The sequence below is a fragment of the Scyliorhinus torazame genome, chromosome 2 (assembly GCF_047496885.1).
Source record: "Scyliorhinus torazame isolate Kashiwa2021f chromosome 2, sScyTor2.1, whole genome shotgun sequence".
NCBI lineage: Eukaryota > Metazoa > Chordata > Chondrichthyes > Carcharhiniformes > Scyliorhinidae > Scyliorhinus > Scyliorhinus torazame.
This window is the reverse complement of record NC_092708.1, coordinates 339,895,617-339,915,899: the sequence shown is the minus strand read 5'-3', so window position 1 is coordinate 339,915,899 and position 20,283 is coordinate 339,895,617. Positions and strand designations below refer to the sequence as shown.

The 20,283-nt window shown below is 40.2% G+C and overlaps 1 protein-coding gene across 1 annotated transcript in view; it reads left to right on the top strand.

The window, feature by feature from the left end:
* Window positions 1–20,283, top strand: part of znf839 (zinc finger protein 839) — a 55,840-nt gene that overhangs the window by 12,586 nt on the left and 22,971 nt on the right. Inside the window, exons 2-5 of the mRNA XM_072490438.1 lie at window positions 5,846–6,778; window positions 11,182–11,310; window positions 15,220–15,312; window positions 17,932–18,084. Coding sequence (XP_072346539.1) covers window positions 5,846–6,778; window positions 11,182–11,310; window positions 15,220–15,312; window positions 17,932–18,084 — 1,308 coding nt within the window. The remainder of the gene's footprint in view (window positions 1–5,845; window positions 6,779–11,181; window positions 11,311–15,219; window positions 15,313–17,931; window positions 18,085–20,283) is intronic.

Genomic DNA, 20,283 nt, shown 5'->3' with positions numbered 1-20,283 from the left:
TTCCCTGCCGCTGCTCCAGAGGATCCTCCGCAATCTGGACACTGCTGTCGCTCCTTTCCATCTACACCCGGGGGGACCTCTTCCTTTGTCACCTCACAATGGGTTTGGGCGTAAAAAATTTCCGTTGGGGCTCCCGATAAGAGCCCAAAAGTCCGTTGAAACGGGAGGTGCCAAAACGTGCGGCTTAGCTGGTCATCGCCGCAACCGGAAGTCCTGCTGATCAAGTCTTAATCTGCACCAAGCCCCATTCAAGTATTATTTCTGTGCTCGCTCGCCTAAGTTGGCTCTGGGTCAAGCAGCATCTTGGACTTCAAAATCCTCACCTTTATTTTCAATTCCCTCCACGGTCTCACCCTTCGCTATCTCTGTAATCTCCTCCAGCCCCACAACCTTTTGAGATATCTGTGCTCTAATTCTCACCTCTTGATCATCGTCTTGTTTTATTTGCTCCACCATTGGTGAAAAATTCATAGTAGACCAAATCAGATGTTCAATATATCTTTATTTCTCTCCCCAAAAGAGTTACAGCTGACAAAATATCATTATTGTGTTTCTTCAATCATGTACCTGGGGCAAAAATAAACCACAATTGGTGACAACTTAAAATGGAAATGTAAAATTCATGAGGGATCGATTAGAAGTGCTCCCAATAGCCAATTCTGCTGTGGTTAGTTCTCATCAGTTATTGCAACTTGGTTGCAAGAATCAAAACCACAACGGCTATTCTCTTATTGAATCTGACCCTTGGCATTCCATGGCATAACCATCACTGAATGTCCCATCGTCAACATCATTGGGGTCACCATTGACTAGAAACTGAACTGGAGCAGTCTGCAAGAGCAGATCAGAAACTGAGAATTATGCAGCAAATAACTCTCCTCCTGACTCCCCAAAACCTGTCCAGCAGCTACAAAGTTAGAAGTGTGAATGTAGTACTCCCTGCTTGTCTAGAGGAGTGTGGCACCAATACCAATCAAGAAACTTGGCAACATCCAGGACAAAATAGTCAATTGATTCGCACCCCACCCACCATCTCAAATGTTCATTCCCTCACAGCATTAGCACACAGTAGCAGCAGTGTTTACCACATACAAAATGCAATGCAGCACTTTTCAAACTTGTGACCTGTACCACCTAGAAGAACAAGGGCAGCATGCACATGGGAACAACTACCTGAATGTTCCCTTCCAAATCCAGAGTTGGAACTATGATACTGTACGTTCACTGTGACTGGGTCAAAATCTTGGAACTCTCTTACCAACAGCACTGTGGATGTACCTACACCAGTTCAAGAAGGTGACTCTGCCTCCTTGATAGCAATTAGCGAGAGGCAATAAATGCTGGTCTAGCCAGCGTTGCTCATGTCCTGTGAACACATTAAAAAAAATGTAAATATTGTGAAGAACTTTGCACCAGAGTTAGTCGAAATGTGAACTTTTGCAAAGTCATCTAAATCTTTCAAGGAATTATCAGTAATTTTGATTTGTTAGACAGTGTTATTTTGTTATCACAAAAGAGTACACAACATGCAGACACTCAAAACTGGGTGGTTATATTTTTTATCACATTTGTATTGTCAGTGCACTGCTATTTCAATTTCACAGTTATCAGAACATTTGTAGTGACTTGCATTGAATAATATTGTGAAGAATATGTAGGAGGTCAAGGAAGGGTTACTCTAGTATAATTCCTTTGAAAACCCATCTGAAGAGCAACGAGTTTGCACAACATACACGCATAAGAAATATTTTTATAATTCTTTTTAAGGAACTGACCTTTCTTGCCCAGCATGAATTTTGTCTTGAGGAGCTAAAGGATGATTCTTTACAGTTTTAGTTGTAATTGTCATTCAATGATTTACTAAATATAATGCTGCGTGACATACTTATTCTGGTTCATCCAATTCAGAATGGCTCTAACAGACAAGCTTTTGTTTTCAAGAATTGGATTCAATATTTTTATGGGTTAAGTTCCTCTGCATGTGGAAAATCAACTTTACAGTACTGTAGAGTCATGTTAGTGTAATGCAAGTGATCACATGACATTAGACATTCGGGAACAATCGGAGTGTCAGTTTTTAAAACTTTAAAGTCTTGTAACAAACTATAGCACCATATTTGACTGCGCATGAATTTTCTTAGTCTTCAAATTGCAACTTTTACAGCTTGTTTATGGAGATTTCTCTTTTTTAAATGCCCAAGCTGTTTATTTATAGTAGTGCAGTTACAAAATCCTGGAACCAAGCAAGTTAAAATTAGCATGAAATTGGGCATGAGGTTTCCTGTGCTTTATTTTCATTTCATAGTTCTCCAGGACACTTTTCGAGAAATTATCAAAGTTTATCTATAATTTAAAAATTTAATAGGCGTGCACGCAAAAGACTTGTTTTTAAAATGTGGAATCAATTGTTTTATCTTTGTCTCCCTTCAGAGGGTCAGAATCCTTGCTGCTGAAACACATGTTTGGGGGGGATAAGGTGGAGAAGTAGGCTGCAAGTGTTGGGCACACTGGATAAGTGGGGCTTGTTCAAGGATCAGCTACTGCGTGTTCTTGATAAGTATGTACCGGTCAGACAGGGAGGAAGGCGTCGAGCGAGGGAACCGTGGTTTACCAGGGAAGTGGAATCTCTTGTTAAGAGGAAGAAGGAGGCCTATGTGAAGATGAAGTGTGAAGTTTCGGTTGGGGCGATGGATAGTTACAAGGTAGCGAGGAAGGATCTAAAGAGAGAGCTAAGACGAGCAAGGAGGGGACATGAGAAGTATTTGGCAGGAAGGATCAAGGAAAACCCAAAAGCTTTCTATAGGTATGTCAGGAATAAGCGAATGACTAGGGAAAGAGTAGGACCAGTCAAGGACAGGGATGGGAAATTGTGTGTGGAGTCTGAAGAGATAGGCGAGATACTAAATGAATATTTTTCGTCAGTATTCACTCAGGAAAAAGATAATGTTGTGGAGTAGAATGCTGAGCCCCAGGCTAATAGAATAGATGGCATTGAGGTACGTAGGGAAGAGGTGTTGGCAATTCTGGACAGGCTGAAAATAGATAAGTCCCCGGGACCTGATGGGATTTATCCTAGGATTCTATGGGAGGCCAGGGAAGAGATTGCTGGACCTTTGGCTTTGATTTTTATGTCATCATTGGCTACAGGAATAGTGCCAGAGGACTGGAGGACAGCAAATGTGGTCCCTTTGTTCAAAAAGGGGAGCAGAGACAACCCCGGCAACTATAGACCGGTGAGCCTCACGTCTGTAGTGGGTAAAGTCTTGGAGGGGATTATAAGGGACAAGATTTATAATCATCTAGATAGGAATGATATGATCAGGGATAGTCAGCATGGCTTTGTGAAGGGTAGGTCATGCCTCACAAACCTTATTGAGTTCTTTGAGAAGGTGACTGAACAGGTAGACGAGGGTAGAGCAGTTGATGTGGTGTATATGGACTTCAGCAAAGCGTTTGATAAGGTTCCCCACGGTAGGCTATTGCAAAAAATACGGAGGCTGGGGATTAAGGGTGATTTAGAGATGTGGATCAGAAATTGGCTAGCTGAAAGAAGACAGAGGGTGGTGGTTGATGGGAAATGTTCAGAATGGAGTACAGTCACAAGTGGAGTACCACAAGGATCTGTTCTGGGGCCGTTGCTGTTTGTCATTTTTATCAATGACCTAGAGGAAGGCACAGAAGGGTGGGTGAGTAAATTTGCAGATGATACTAAAGTCGGTGGTGTTGTCGATAGTGTGGAAGGATGTAGCAGGTTACAGAGGGATATAGATAAGCTGCAGAGCTGGGCTGAGAGGTGGCAAATGGAGTTTAATGTAGAGAAGTGTGAGGTGATTCACTTTGGAAGGAATAACAGGAATGCGGAATATTTGGCTAATGGTAAAGTTCTTGAAAGTGTGGCTGAGCAGAGGGATCTAGGTGTCCATGTACATAGATCCCTGAAAGTTGCCACCCAGGTTGATAGGGTTGTGAAGAAGGCCTATGGAGTGTTGGCCTTTATTGGTAGAGGGATTGAGTTCCGGAGTCGGGAGGTCATGTTGCAGCTGTACAGAACTCTGGTCCGGCCGCATTTGGAGTATTGCGTACAGTTCTGGTCACCGCATTATAGGAAGGACGTGGAGGCTTTGGAGCGGGTGCAGAGGAGATTTACCAGGATGTTGCCTGGTATGGAGGGAAAATCTTATGAGGAAAGGCTGACGGACTTGAGGTTGTTTTCGTTGGAGAGAAGAAGGTTAAGAGGAGACTTAATAGAGGCATACAAAATGATCAGGGGGTTGGATAGGGTGGACAGTGAGAGCCTTCTCCCGCGGATGGATATGGCTGGCACGAGGGGACATAACTTTAAACTGAGGGGTAATAGATATAGGACAGAGGTCAGAGGTAGGTTCTTTACGCAAAGAGTAGTGAGGCCGTGGAATGCCCTACCTGCTACAGTAGTGAACTCGCCAACATTGAGGGCATTTAAAAGTTTATTGGATAAACATATGGATGATAATGGCATAGTGTAGGTTAGATGGCTTTTGTTTCGGTGCAACATCGTGGGCCGAAGGGCCTGTACTGCGCTGTATTGTTCTATGTTCTATGTTCTATGTTCCCATAAATTTGTAGCTATGTTAGGAGAGCAGAAATGCTGCTCTGCTTTTAACTTTATTTGACCAATTCAGATTGAGCATTTGTATAGTGAACGCAAAAGTTAATTTTTTGTTGAATTTTGAAACGTGACTACTGCAGCTTTCCTTCGTTAAGTTGAAATGTATGAGAATGTGCCGAAAGGTGCACATTTTCCGAAGTATGATTTTACCTGTTACATTTTATTTTTAATTTTGTTTTTGATTTCATTTTCTTAATTTTAATTTCCCAGCATGTGTTTTACTTCACCCCATTCCAACCTCTTGGTGAGCCTGGTCAGTTATACGATTGTGCTACCCAAGCTGTATAATTTTGAGGAGAATTTGAAATTATTTAGATTTTTGTATGAAGTGAAATAACCTATGATGTGCTGGTTTCCATGTTTAAAAATGTAACTACCTGTACCGTACTCTAAAATTGAGCTTTAATTCATGTGGTTCATGTCTTTGTATTTCAATGTAATCTACAAAATATATTTTCTAAATACATAAAACTTTATGTCCAGCAAATATTCTTCCTATTGTTCTTGTTTATTCATCTTGTTCTGGTATATACAAATCTGGCTTTTATTTTTCTAATAGCAAGCACTCTGACTCATTGCTAATAGAACCTATTGTTTTTCTTATTTTCTCCCCTCATCTGATGAAGGCATTAATTAATTTCTGGGATATGTTTCAGTAAGCATTGGCACCATCTTGTACCTTGTCTATGTGGCTATTCTTCTGAGCTAGAGAGCAAATGTTAGTGACCTATTTGACTTCATGCAGTGCAGTACATTTCCAACATGACCGTGCAGTTCAGCCGAGCAGTTCAGCTCCAACAGTGGTTGTTGGATAATGGTCAGGTGTGGGATCCTGGCTGCCAACTATTTACTTTTATTGCCTCCTCCTTATAGGTAGGCTTGTTACTCTGCAAATACCCGAGATGGCTTTGCTAAATCATGGCAGATTAAGGATCAAATCTAGAATCTTCCTGATCCATATGGCTTAGTGACTCACTGCCTAAGCAATTGAATTTTTATGGAATCATACTTTTTAATGCTTAATATTCACAAGATCATAATGTATTTGAAGGCATAGGTTTTTGTTGTATACTGACTGAAATAAGCTCATTCAGCACGGAATTTGTCTTTATTGCTCAGCTATTCATTGAATAATTATGCTGTAGTTGTGAACGTTTAAGTCAGTGAATGCTATAAGTTCTCTCTACTTTCTTACAGCATCAACTAGAAACTGTCCAAGTTCATATACAGACAGTCCAGCCGCAGGAGGAAAAAGATCGGCCTATGCCGCCTCTAGCAGTAGTGCAGCCCAAAATAGCAGCATCTGGTCAGCGGGCTAACCAAAGAACCGCTGTTTCAGGGGGAGTTAATATTTCTGGACCTCAAATCATTAGAATACAGCCAATTTCAACATCTGGGCCACAACAATATATTTTGCACAGCTCTTCTGAACCTCCAATTCAGCTACTTGTTCAGCGCCAGCCTCCTCCACTTGCACCCGTAAACTCTATTCGTGTAATTCCTGCAGTGAGCATCAGTGGACAGTCTGGCATTTTGACTAATACTGTAACTAGCAGTATATCTGCCATCACAGCAGCTGTAGCAAATTCAATTTCCTCCAGCCATGCCAAGAAGCCTGAATCCATTGATAAATCAAAGGAGAAAAAACCTGTGAAGATTAAAACGCGATCTGGCCGAATATCGCGACCACCAAAATACAAAGTAAAAGACTACAAGTTTATAAAAACTGAAGATTTGGCAGAGGGCCATCAGTCGGACTCTGATGATTATTCCGATTACAGTTTTGAAGAAGAAGATGTGAAAACAAAAGTGGATGATTCAAGTCTATCAATGCCTTGCTCTTTCAAACCCAAAAAGTTTAAATGTGACACTTGTGAAAAGTCCTATATTGGAAGGGGAGGATTAGCTCGACATTACAGACTCAACCCATCTCACGGACAGCTGGCTTCTGTCTCTGAGGAACAGAGAACTGCAAACAAATCCAATGGCAAACTGATTGTTGGGGACAGTGGAGGTGGAGGTGATAGAAATGGCAAAGTAGCTCCTGAAGTAGTGTTGCCATCTATAAATACTGACACTACATCTGTAATGGTGGGGAGTACAGCCCCATCTTCGCAAGACTTCCAACAGGTGTGTAACAAAGCACTTCATTCAAATTGTCACTTCTCTATTCTGAAGGTGAAGATGTGTTCGAGTGTGGTACCAGGGCTATTGGCAGTACCCTGGATATCTTGCTCATGTGGCTATTTTTTTAGTGCGAGTCTAGACTTGGTATGAGGGAAGAGCATCACAGCAAAATGGTTTATTGCTCTGTGATTATCCTTCTGCTTTCCATCCCCTACTGCTCTTTGCCACAAGCTTCACATACTTTTCAACAATCCATCCTTACATTAGGCCTCTGAGGTAAATGGAATACCTTTAACCGCATCAGGCTGATTTTAATTAAAACTCAGCACAGATTAGTAATCTAACTTGGGACCTTCCTGATCAGTTTGGTTAAGTATAACATTGTGCAATGTATTCATTGATTGAGATATTGACAGTAAGCATTAATGTTCTAAACTGTTGTCACTGACTAGTAAGTGGAATTCAACATGGAAGATACGTATTATTAAGAATAGCACTTCAGTAATTCATTCAAATCATTAAATTTGAAAAGCTGTATTTATTGATACTTTTTCCCTTTAAATTCAGTTTCTATTTTTTATTGCCCAATCAATGTGTTCAGTACCTTTGAATCTAAATTCTGTCGTGATATGCTGTGGAATGTTTGGATTTTTTAGTGAAATTCTTTCCAAAACGGTCACATTTTGTGGTCCTGTGTGGTCCTATGATGTTTGCTCAGTATTTCAGTGTCATTCTTATGGCTGAGGCCCTTGTAGCTTATCAGGATATTGCCTTTTTTGTACATGCTGGGGTCAAAGGCAGTTAACCTCTCAGCAAACATTTTAAACAGCTGTACTGGAGAAGATGTAGAAATACTTATGGGGTAATTCGGCGGAATGATCTTGAAAAAATGATGCACTAAAGGTTTGCATTATCACAAGTATTCAGGAAAGACATTTTATTTCTGTTCTGTAAGTTTCATATGTTGTTGTAACTAACGCATGAAGCTCCTTGTAGCTGTAACATTAAAGGAGCGATTTCTATCTATCGTCAATGGCCACAGAGACAACAGAACCATCCGCAGTTGTAACCATCTCTGCCAAGGCCCAATGGATGGTCTGAAAAGTATAAAGGGAAGAATAGAAAACCAATTGCAATTTTCACTCCTCAAATGGTAGGATTTAAGAGGAATCTGGTACTTTGATTACATTGTTTTAAGATTAGCAAAGTAGTCTTTGTTAGAAACAATTGTAGTTTGAAACCTATTCCAAAGATGGCAAAGTAAATTATGCAACCAGCCTCAGGCGCAAATACATTATGTGCTCCACTGGCATTCCATTTTACTTTTCCATTTGTAATTGTTGCAAGTAGTTTGACTTCTATTGCGGTGTGCTTATTTGATTCAAGTGGTCTGAATTTAGATTTTACAGAGAGAAAATAATACTTAATCAGATGATATATAACAGTTTAATTTCTGACAGCAACCATATCTCTGCTATGTTTCCAGTTGCGTAAATGAAGGTTGGTATTTGCAGCCCAGCTGCTGAAATGTCAGCAGGCATAGTTTTGACTTGTTTCTGGCAATATAGGAGATTTTGAAGTGAAAATGTAAAATAACCTAAAGGTGAACTAACTATCTGTGCAACTTGAATCACATGTTTCCAATACTTCAGATCAAATTTTTTCCTCAAGTAACTTAAAACTGACTTTCAAGCTCCCAATTCTCTATCCTTTGACTCTCCATTTTCAGCAATTCTTCAGCTGTTTATCTGCTCATCCACTCTCCCTTTTCCACAATTGCCCATGCCCCAGCAAAGCCTTTTACTCTCCCTTTCTTACTAGGTTTGTGAACATGTCACTCCCAAAGTGCCAATGTTTACCATAACTGCATGCTTCAATCTCAATATGTTTCTGCTCCTGCTACAGCACTAAAATGGCCCTATTCCTGTTTGACTGAGCGATAGGATGTTTTTTAGATGTTAGATTAATAGATGTTTTCCGGACTGGAGGAAAGTTTATAGTGGAGTTCTCCAGGGGTCCATGTTGGGACCCTTGATCCTTCTGATATGTACAGGGCACAAGTTCAACATTTGTGAATAATACAACATTTGGAAGCATTGTGAACCGTGAGGAGGACAGTGCAGAATGTCAAAAGGATATAGACAAGTTGGAATGGGTGGGCAAGTGGCATATGAAATTCAGTGTTGGGAAATGTGAAGTGATTCATTTTGTTTGGAAAAACCTGGAGAAACAAAATAAATTAAAGGGTGCAACTCTAAAGGGGGTGCAGGAGCAGAGTGACCTGTATGTATATGTACATTAGTCATTGAAAATGACAGGACTGGTTGAGTGGGTGGCTAATAAAACAAACCATGTCCTAGGCTTTATTAATAAGGGTACAGAATACAAGATTAATGAGGCTATGTTGAGCTTGTAAAGGACACTGGTTTGGTCTTAGCTGGAATATTGTGTCCATTTCTGGGTGCTGCACTGTAGGATGGATGTGGCGGCATTGGAGCGAGTGCAGAAAAGATTCATAAGAATGGTTCCGTGGTGAGGAACTTCAGTTACAAAGATTGGTTGGAGAAGTTGGAACGGTTTTCCTTGGAGAAGAGAAGGTGAGAGGAGAGTTGATAGAAGTATTCAAAATCATGAAGGGGCTGGGCACACTAGATAGAGAAAAACTTGCCACTCATTAAAGGATCGAGGACAAGGGCACAGATTTAAAGTAATTGGAAGAAGGAACAATGGTGACATGATCGCCTTTTCTACTTCTTCTGAGAAGTTAAGACCTGGAATATACTGCTGGAGTGTGGTCGAGGCATTTGAGAGGGAATTTGATTGTTATCTGAAAATAATGTGTGCAAGGTTACGGAGAAAATGCAGAAGAATAGCACTAGGTAAATTGTCCGTTCAGTGAGCCAGTGCAGACACGATAAGCTGAATAGCCACCTGTGCTGGAACAATTCTGAGATTCAGTAATCTAGGTTGTAAATGACATCCTCGATGATGATGATGATTTAGTGCTTTGCAGCCTCTCAACAGCTTTTAATGATGTCAATTGCCTGTCCTCTTGTATCCAATGTATTGTGACTACTCTTGCTTGTTTCCGTTCTTATTTGTATGATCATAACTAGAGGTTCCCTGCCAGTGACTTCCCTTCACACCAAGTAATATATTCTTGGCTCCTTACTCCTGCTGCTCTTTGGCTACATCATTCATAGGCACTGGACCAACTATGCTAACAAAATCAGTTCTCTCCACTATTGTTGGACATCTGGTCTTGAGGAGCCAAAGTTCCTAACTGTACGTGGTAAGACAAACTATTATAGAACATAGAATTTACAATGCAGAAGGAGGCCATTCGGCCCGTCAAGTCTGCACCGGCCCATGGAAAGATCACCCTACCTAAGCCCACATCTCCACCCTATCCCTGTAACCCAGTAACCCCATCTAACCTTTTTTTGGATACTAAGGATTTAGCATGATCAATCCGCCTAACCTGCACATCTTTGGACTGTGGGAGGAAACCGGAGCACCCGGAGGAAACCTACGTAGACATGGGGAGAACGTGCAGACTCTGCACAAACAGTGACCCAAGCTGGGTATATTCAACAAGTTCCATTATCATGCCACTGATTCCATGTACCCTGCTCATTGTCTTGGAATTAAACCAGATTGTTCCAACCTCATCCTCCTATTCTACCCTATGTTCTCTATCACAGAGGCCACCTACTTCCCACTTTGTAACACGGTCTGTTTCCACTGTGCCTCAGCCTATTTTCTGTTGAAATCTTCATCCATGTAATTGTCACTTCCAGAAGAGGTCCGTTCTTCTGGCTGACCTCTCACCTCTACATTCTGTAAAGTTCAGCTGACCCAAACTCTGCTGCAGGAATATTGATTGTACCTGTGCTTTTAGCCCCATTCTCTGCAATCCCTTCCCTCTTGTCCTTTTAGACTCTCCTTAAAACTTAGCTCTTTGACCAAGTTGTTGGTCTCCTATCCTAATAATATTTTCCTCACTTTGTTCATTTTTCTCCTCCTGCTTCTGTGAAATTCCTTGGGCTATTATTTTCTGTATTAAAAGTTGTTGGACATTGATATGTATTTGTGTTGATTCCTGACCAAATAGTTTTCAAATCAGTTCTATATTTGGGACTTACTGGATTGCCTTTGTGTTTTCTACTTTTGGGTTTGGACTGATTGATTAATATAAATATATTCAACTTGGTTTCTTACTGACCCAAATATGGCACTTAATTGGCAAACCACTTCCCTATTCATCTCTATTTTATCTCTTTGACTTTGTACCCTATAACAGTACAATGTTTTATTTAGAATTGGATATTTGCCGAGCCCATACTGGAAAATTACCTTGAGTTCCTCAAAATAAAGTAAAATATGCAAGTTTTTATTTCTTCTAGACGGAAAAGGTTATAGTAGCACGACATTTCCCTGGACGCCGGCGAACTGTACGACGTGGCCGACCTCCAAAACACCATAACACTTATAATCAAGAACAAGTCCTGAAGAAGAAAGCAAGATTAAAAGAGGTATTAGGTTTTGCTACATATGGCTTGGATAAATTTGGGTGGAATTTACTTAATGCGTCATTTCTAAATGTACTAAAATATTTAATGAATCTTCAATGTAATGTCCACCTCTTAAGAATTTTTTTATTCTTTCAAGTGATGTAGGTGTTGCTGGCTAGGCCAGCATTTATTGCCCATTCCTAATTGTCCTTGAAAAGGTGATGGTAAGCTTGAATCACTGCAGACCATATGGCATTGGTGCACTCCCAGGCTGTTAGGGAGGAAATTTCCAGGATTTTGACCCAACAATAGTGAAAGAATGGCAACATATTTTCAAGTCAGGATGGTGACTTGGATGAGAGAACTTGCAGATGGTGGTGTTGCCATGCATCTGCTGTCTTTGTCCTTTTAGGTGGTAGTGGTTGCAGGTTTGGGAAGTGCTGTCAAAGAAATTGTGTTGCATGTAAAGTGTCCTTGGCTGTATTACATTCCGCCAAATACATGGAACGTAGTCTGGAGTTGAAGAGTGAGAAGTGAGAGAAGAGTACAGACAGAGGAAGAGAAGAATGTACTTAGGGGAGCTTTGGGAGAAGAAGATGGCGGAGGGGAGATCTGAGAAGGGGAGAAAGAGGTGGAAGGAGGGAAAAGAGGAGAAAGAAAGGGTAAGGGAAAGAAGGTACGGGAAGGAAAGGGTGAATGAGCATTGAGAGGAGGAAAGGTGATGTGGAGTAGGTGGTAAAGCCGGAAAGCGGGAAAACAGGAGATAGGAATGATGGTGATGGGGGACAGTGCAGAGCAGAGGGGTGAAGCAAGTCCGAGCAGGGTTGTGGGAGTAACTAGGAACAGATGGGTCTGAACTTTAACTTTGATTTAGTACCTTGGTGGTTGATGGACTGAGGGAGGGTTTGGTCAGTTAAATGATAATCTTTATTTGTGACACAAGTAGGCTTACATTAACACTGCAGTGAAGTTACTGTGAAATGCCCTAGTCGCCACACTATGATGCCTGTTCGGGTACACTGAGGGAGAATTCAGAATACCCAATTCACCTAACAAACACGTCTTTTGGGACTTTTGTGGGAGGAAACCGGAGCGCCTGAAAGAAACCCACGCAGACACGGAGAGAATGAGCAGACTCCGCACAGATAGTGAACCAAGCCGGGAATCAAACCCGCGTTCTGGGTGCTGTAAAGCAACCGTGCTAACCACTGTGTTGCGCAGTTAAGGGGAAGAGAGGGGAGAGTAAACGGGTGACAAACAAAGCATGAAGAGACAGGGGTGAGACATGAATTTGAAATTTGCTTCACCTGATGTGGGACAGTGGAGAGGTGAGATGTGGAGGAGAAGCGGGAGGTGGGGAGGGAGTGTAATTCCTTCTGGCATGTCTCCTAAAAATGATGATGTGCTGATAATTTGGCCAACAAATTAAGTTTTAAGGATTGTATTAAAGGAGAACGGGTGAGGTAGAGAGACAGAGTTTTAGGAGGGGATTCAAGAATTAACAGCCTATAGTTTTGGTCTCCAATGCTGGAGCGATTAAAGTAAGGGATGCCAAGAGGCCAGAATCGGAGGAGCACAGATATCTGAGGTTTTGTAATGTGGACTAGGGCAGAGTGAACCATGGAGGTTTGGAAAAAGTAATTTAAAAAATGGTGCACTAGGAACCAATGTGGATTAGGGAGCACAGGTGACATGTCAATGCGACTTGGTGCGAGTTAGGATACAGAGAACTGGAGTTATAGATGTGCTCAAGTTTATGGAGGATGGAAGATGGGAGATCAGCTTGGAGAGAGCATTGAAATAATCAAGGTGTTTGTGTAACCTACCTCTTCACTCACCTGATGAAGGAGCTACGCTCCGAAAGCTTGTGATTCCTAATAAACCTGTTGGACTTTAACCTGGTGTTGTAACACAAAGCATGAAGCATGGGGGCTGGTTTAACACAGTGGGCTAAACAACTGGCTTGTAATTCAGAACAATGCCAGCAGTGCGGGTTCAATTCCTGTACCGGCCTCCCCGAACAGGCGCCGGAATGTGGCGACTAGGGGCTTTTCACAATAACTTCATTGAAGTCTACTTGTGACAATTAGCGATTATTATATTATTATTAAGACTTACTGTGCAGATCACTTATAATATTGAGCACCTCTTATCAAATTCTTCTCTTAATCTCTCTAAGGAGAACATCCCCACCTTCTCCAATCTATCAGTGTAACTGAAGTCATTCATCCCTGAATACATTCTGAATCTTTTACGCACCTTCTCTAATGTCTTCACACCTTTCCTAAAGCCCAGAACTGGACACAATAATTACTGGAGCCCGAACCAATGTTTCGTACGGGTTTATCGTAACTTCCTTGCTTTTATACTTATAAAGCCCTGGACCCCACATGCTTTAACTGTTTTCTCACCTTCAATACTTTGTGTACATTTACTGTGAGGTCCATCTGCTCCTCTACACCCTTTAGAATTGTATCAAATTGCCTCTCCTTGATTTTGCTACCAAGATGAATCAGTCAGTTGTCTGCCCATCCCAACAGCCTACTATCTATGTCCTCTTGAAGTCACAGTTCATAATACTTTGACAAAGGGTCACCTGGACTCGAAACATTAGCTCTTTTCTCTCCCTACAGCTTCCAGACGTGCTGAAATTTTCCAGCTTTTTCTCTTTTGAGTTCACAATACTTCCAAGTTTTGCATAATCTACAAATTTTGAAATTGCCCTGCATACCCAAGTCTAGATCATTAATATGTGTCAAGGAAAGCAGGGGTCCTAATACTGATCCTTGGTGACTCCACTGCTCACTCCCTTCAGTCTGAGAAACAACTATTCACCATTCGCCTCCATTTCCGGGAAAAAATTGGAATCCATGCTGCATTTATTCCATGAGCTCTAATTTTGCTGACAAGTCTGTATGTGGCACTTTATTAATATGTTTGTTCTTACAGAAGTAGCCAATTACTTTTTGACTCCAAATCCACCAAAGGTTTCTTAAAAGAATTGTATTTTAATTTTGGTGCCGTGGAGCTGAACTGTTGAAATGTCAGCATTCTTTTGTTCAAAAGCTTGTTACAGATTTTAAAGTCAAAATTATGTGAGTGGATCAAGAATTTTAATATTCAAAGCAATAAGATCATTAAAACTCTTTTCCAAGTGAGATCTTTCAATCTGGTCTATTGCATTTGCTGCTCCCAATGCGGTCTACTCTATACCAAACGCAGACTGGGTGACTGCTTTGCAGAACACCTGTCTGTCCCCAGGCAGGACCCAGAACTTCCTGTTGCTTGCAATTTCAACTCACTCCTGTTCTCATATCCACATGTCTGTCCTTGGACTGCTGAAATATTCCAATAAAACCCTGCACAAACTGGAGGAACAGCACCTCATCTTACGATTAGGCACGTTACAGCCTTCCGGACTTAATATCGAGTTCAACTACTTCAGACTGTGAGCTCTCTCCTCCACCTTCACCCCATTTTTATTTCTATAATTTTATTTCCATTTCTTACATCAAACTGTTTTTCCCTCACCATAGTCTTCCCCCCCCCCTTCTTGTGCCATCTGTTTCCTGTTACTGGTTGCCCTTTGGCACACTGATTATCTTTGTTCTGTCTTTAACACATTCTCAAATCTCTATGTACCACTATCAGCATCCTTCTTACCTTAATAACCCCCATTTACATTCCCTTTGTCTTTTTGTCCAAAACATCTTTGTCGATCTCCACCTATCGCTGCCAGACTTGCTGAGTATTTCCAGCATTTTCTGTTTTTGTTTCAAATCATGAAACCTCAATCTGCATTAGTTAATTTAAGTGACTGTAGGATATTAATGTTTGAATGAAATTAGCGATGTACCAATCACAGTTTAATCGCAGGGTACTGAATATCATGTCTTCTGACAACACAGTAATTAAAACTGTTTTAACCAGCTCCTGAAACAGTGTGATGATGAGGAACTGATGGAATTGGCTCTCCCCCGGCTTACTAAAGTCATTACTCTCTGGGAATTTCTGTTGATGAAGGTAAGGCATTATCCTTGGAGTGAGTCTGTGTGGTTAGCTTTATTTTGAACTTTAATACAGGATAGATACCAAGTTTTATAACCAAGCAATAAATATTCAAGCCCAGTTCCTAATATTTCATCCACAAAAACAAAATGACCATAATGTACTTTTAACTAAGAAGCCCAAAATAATTTATCAGAGCAATCAACTGGTGCAGACTGCAGACATCTGCATAGGTAAATTTTTCCAATATAATCGATACCGACTGTTATGTACATTTTATTACTGATTTCTAATGTGTTCAAAATTCTCTTAAAGCAATGTAGTTTTAAATTAAGACAACTATAGACAATCTGACAGAAAATGTAAGCAAATTTATTCACAAAACAAACCCATTTACAGCTATTTTATTTCCATATACTAATATATGCCATTGTTGATGTGCATGATGATTTCGCAATAGGCCAAGTAATCTGAAGCCATTTAGAAAATTCTTAGCCCAGATTTTGTGGTTGGCAGCAAAGTACTGACCTTTGAGAAAGGTGCCCACAAAGGTCTAGCAGTATCTGGCTTTCTGCTTTCCTGACTGCAGTTTAAATCTGGTGCCAAGTAAAGGGGATGCCTCGGTGTGTAGCAGCAGTGATGTTGACAATTAAGTAATCACCCAATCACATTGAAGTGTTCAGAGACCGCAATCCTTCACTTTTAATTTCAATTTACAGATAACAAAAGAAGTGATTGGCTAGATTAAGATAGAAGCTAAGTTTTATCATTATGGGGAAATTTGACATTCCAAAAATGTAAAATTTGCATTTAGGGCCAGTTAAGGGTTTAGTAGTAATTATTAATTTGATACACTCAAGATTACAGTTACACTTCAACAAGGTTTTTTTTAAAGTATTTTTATCGTGAGTTACTATGTTTAAAAACCAAAATGGCAGTTTTCATCAATTTGCTATTTAGGGTTTGTACTCTGAGACCTCAACTGCGTACTCACTGGAAAAGCGTAGAATTATAAAGCAATATTGGATTTCCACATTATTCTGTTCATGAGCTGTCAATTTCAGTGGAATAATGATGCTGAACGCTGACAGTTTTTTGCCATCATTATGACCACAAAATATGTGCTTATTTTGCAGTTGATTATTTTATTCATCCAACTTTATGAATACAGTAACATGCCAAGCTTGGAAAATGTTTCAGAGAAAATAGCATATCTTCTAGTAGTTGAATCTACTTGTTAAACTTGAATGTCTGAAGGCTTTCCTGGTTGCTTAAAGATGCATTCCTTCCTGGCTCCACTGAAATAAGCAAATTCAATACTGCATGATATTGCAAACTTAATAGGCTCTGGGAGGACCCAAAACAAACATTTACTTTTTTGTTTAAAGACTTCAAGTGTGCATGTGTATATGTGTGCATGTGACCTCCCTCAATTCGCAAAGTTATTCATGAATCCACCATTTTGCAAGTCTTTCCAACCCCTATCGCAAACTGGAAATAATGGTGACGAAACAGAATCCTCGATGAGAATTGTTAGCAGTACGTCAGCTGTGATGGTTTAATGAAAGCTGCCACCCTATGGTGTTGTACTCAAATGTTGGACCTAATAATTAAGGTGAGGAGTTCTGATTTTTTTTTTTCCCCCTAAATACTGCTCTCTCCTCCCACTTCAAACAAAATCTGCTAAAAGCAGAAGGATAATGCGCACAGCCAGTCTGTAACTCTAGGAGATGACCTTTCTTTTGGTTCAATCTAAACATATTTCTTTTTACCTTGGTTTGAGATGCAAACCTATCCTCAGCCAAAAATTGCCTCGTTGATAATTTTTGAATTACTTTAATTTATTTTCTTTGGGTGCAAAGCACATTGTTACATGATTGTACTGTGGCACTTCTTCTGTCCTCCTACCACCACCCTTCAACTCAGAAAAACATTCTGAGCAGAAACATTTAAATATTGTGACAAATGTGCTACGCAGGCTTTTGAATGATACACACAGAAACCTTCATATGCCTTTGGATAGATGCAGTGGAAACAAAGCTAGGGATAGACAGGAGATCAGTTACCATCTATAAAAATGCTTTAGGTGTACCTTATTTGCTCCGTTAAAGCCAAAACATGAATTAGTCTTTTCCCTTTCCAGATACAGATTGACCCATATTTCTTACATTTACAGTTTTTTCCCTTTCTATTTGAACTTTCTTTTTGACCAAGGGAATGTTTATGAGCATGGCTTACATTTCTAGCTACAAATATAGTTGGTGCCATCGTAACAGCAACTGAATTATATCCTTAATAGTGTTTATATCTAGGAGCCCATTATGAAGGAATGCTCCTTTAAGGCTTTCACACATCTCCCAAGGTTTTGGTTTAGTAAAGAAAATACTTTGTGGATAGGATAGAAAATGTGCTATGAATCAAGAGCTCTGGACACGCCTGGTACAAAGTTAATGTATATGACAAAATTCTCACTTGGGTAATAATTTTGAAATGCAATTATGTTGTACAATAGTTAGCTTTTCTGCTATAGTACACGTTAGAAAATTTATACGGTTGGATCTTTAGATACTCAAGTCATATAAGGAAAAGGCTTTGTTCTGCAGTGGAGCTGGTTTTCATGTGCTGAATTCCTAGGTGGAAAAAGGACGACCTGCCCGACCACAATTTCCAGATGTGTACAAAGAATTTGAGATGCTGCATAGACATGTTAAGAAAATGGCTGATGAGCACTGTAGTACCATTCGGATGCTAAGTCCTCAGCAGCCCTTGCAGATCTCTTCTCTTCAGGTAAATGCTTTTACATTTTTGTCAATAAAACATTAGAAAAAACAGATTTATTTCTTAAAATTTCTCCCATCAATTATGCTATTCATTTTATGCAGGAAGATATTTAAGGACAACCAAATATATAAAATACATACTTTGTGCTGAAATTAAGTCCACAATTTATTGGAGTTGCCTTTTATTGGTAGCTCATGATACCTGTTTTGCTAATGGTGAATGTTTTGATTTTGCCAGCTATTGGTGCTCACCCATTGTAAGCCATGATGGCCAGAAACTTGGTCAAAGAGGTAGGTTTTAAGGAGCATCAATAAGGAAGAAATAGAGCCTGTTTTCCAATAATTCAAATATGCAAGAAGTAAAGGAAATGTGCACTAAACTGAAGTGTTATATTTTATACAATTGAATATCAAAATGAAGCTCCGCTTAAATGAGAATGAGAACAGAGCATCTCGATCGTTGTTCTAACAAGAGAGCCTTTATGTCTCTTTCAAGGTCATTTGACTCATTCTAAAGCAACATCATATAAATGAATTGTTTCATCTGTTAGACATATGTTAAACTGCACTTGGAACTATGCTTGTTCTTTAAACATTTTGGAGAGTTTTATTAAGTTGAAGATGTGATAAAATTGCAATTGTTGCTGTTCTGAAACATCATTACTTCGTTCTTTTAAAGAGCATTTGCTTTGGGGTATATCTGTGTATTTGCTTTCCCCCCCCAATAATTTTAGCATTAAATAATCCATGAAAGGAGTGAATTAGGGTTCCATTGGTGTTGGTGCTCTCCTGTCCCTCACTTAAGCAGTCTCTCGGCATGTGACAGTCTCCAGTCTAGTTAGCTACTTAATTCTTTAACAACAACTTGCATTTATATATTTCTTTTCATTCTAAGGCACTTCACTGGAGCATTATCAAAGAAAATTTGACACCAAACCATGTGAGATATTAGGACCAGTGACTAAAAGCTTGGTCAAAGAGGTAGGTTTCAAGGATGGCAGGAAGTTCGAGAGGCAGAAAGGTTTAGGAAGGAAATCCCAGAGCTTAGTGTCTAGGCAGCTGATAGTATGACCACCAATGGTGGATTCAAATTGGGAGTGCAAGATGACAGATTTGGTGGCATGTAGAGTTTTCTGAGTGGTCATGGCTTACAGAGAGAAGGAAGGGCAAGGCTGTTTAGGGATTTGAAAAGTAGGAAGAGAATTTAAAAATTGTAACATTGCTTGACTGGGAGCCAATGTAGGTCAATGAGCACAGCAGTGATGGGTGAACATAGCATGTGCATTAAGAGACGCACACAGAGTGTTGGAGGGCCTCCACAAGGAGGGTGTAAGATGGGACACTGGCCAGGATAGCATTAGAATAGTTAAGTATCGAGGTAACCAAGACTGATCACCACCTCCGTTTTAGTCTGCTATTCAGTCTTCTCCCATGTGGAATCAATTCTGTCACTTCCCAAGAATACTGCAGTTATATGACGCACACATGCCTTGCCTGTTGCATTCTTCTCATTGCATCATGTTCTGTTAGTGAACTCCTGCACATATTTGAAGCTCTAATTTTGCCTACTCTGTTCTACAATCTGATACAAAGTATCTGTTGACATAATTAAATGGTGGCAGGTGGGAAAGTCTGAGAGTAGTGAGTCTTGGAACTCTCTTCCTCAAAAGGCAGTAGAAACAGAGTCTTTGAATATTTTTAAGGCAGAGCAAGATAGATTCTTGATAAACAAGGGGGTAAAAAGTTTTGGGGGGTAAGTGGAAATGTGGAGTTGAAATTACAATCCTTTCCGCCATGATCTTCTTGAATGGTGGGTCAAACTCGCAGAGCTGAGTGGCCTACTCCTCCCAATTGGTAAGCTGTCCAAAAGCCGATAGTGTTTGGCTCTCTGCCATTAATGAGGACAACCTCTTGCCACCATCCAGAGGTACAGAGCACACTCCACGTTCAGCCATCCTTTTTAGATTCTATGATGGATACCATCTCCTGTAGATTGATTTCTTTACTTTAACTACTTATCTTTATGTAGCCTCTTTAAGATAAAACATCATTAGGAACTTCACCTGAGTATATTGAGCAAAATTAGACACCAAAGCCAAATTAAGTGATACTAGGGCAGATGGCCAGAAGCTTGGCCAAAGAGGTAGGTTTTAAGGAGTATCTTTAAGGAAGAAATAGAGGTAGAGATTTGGAGAGGTTTAGGGAG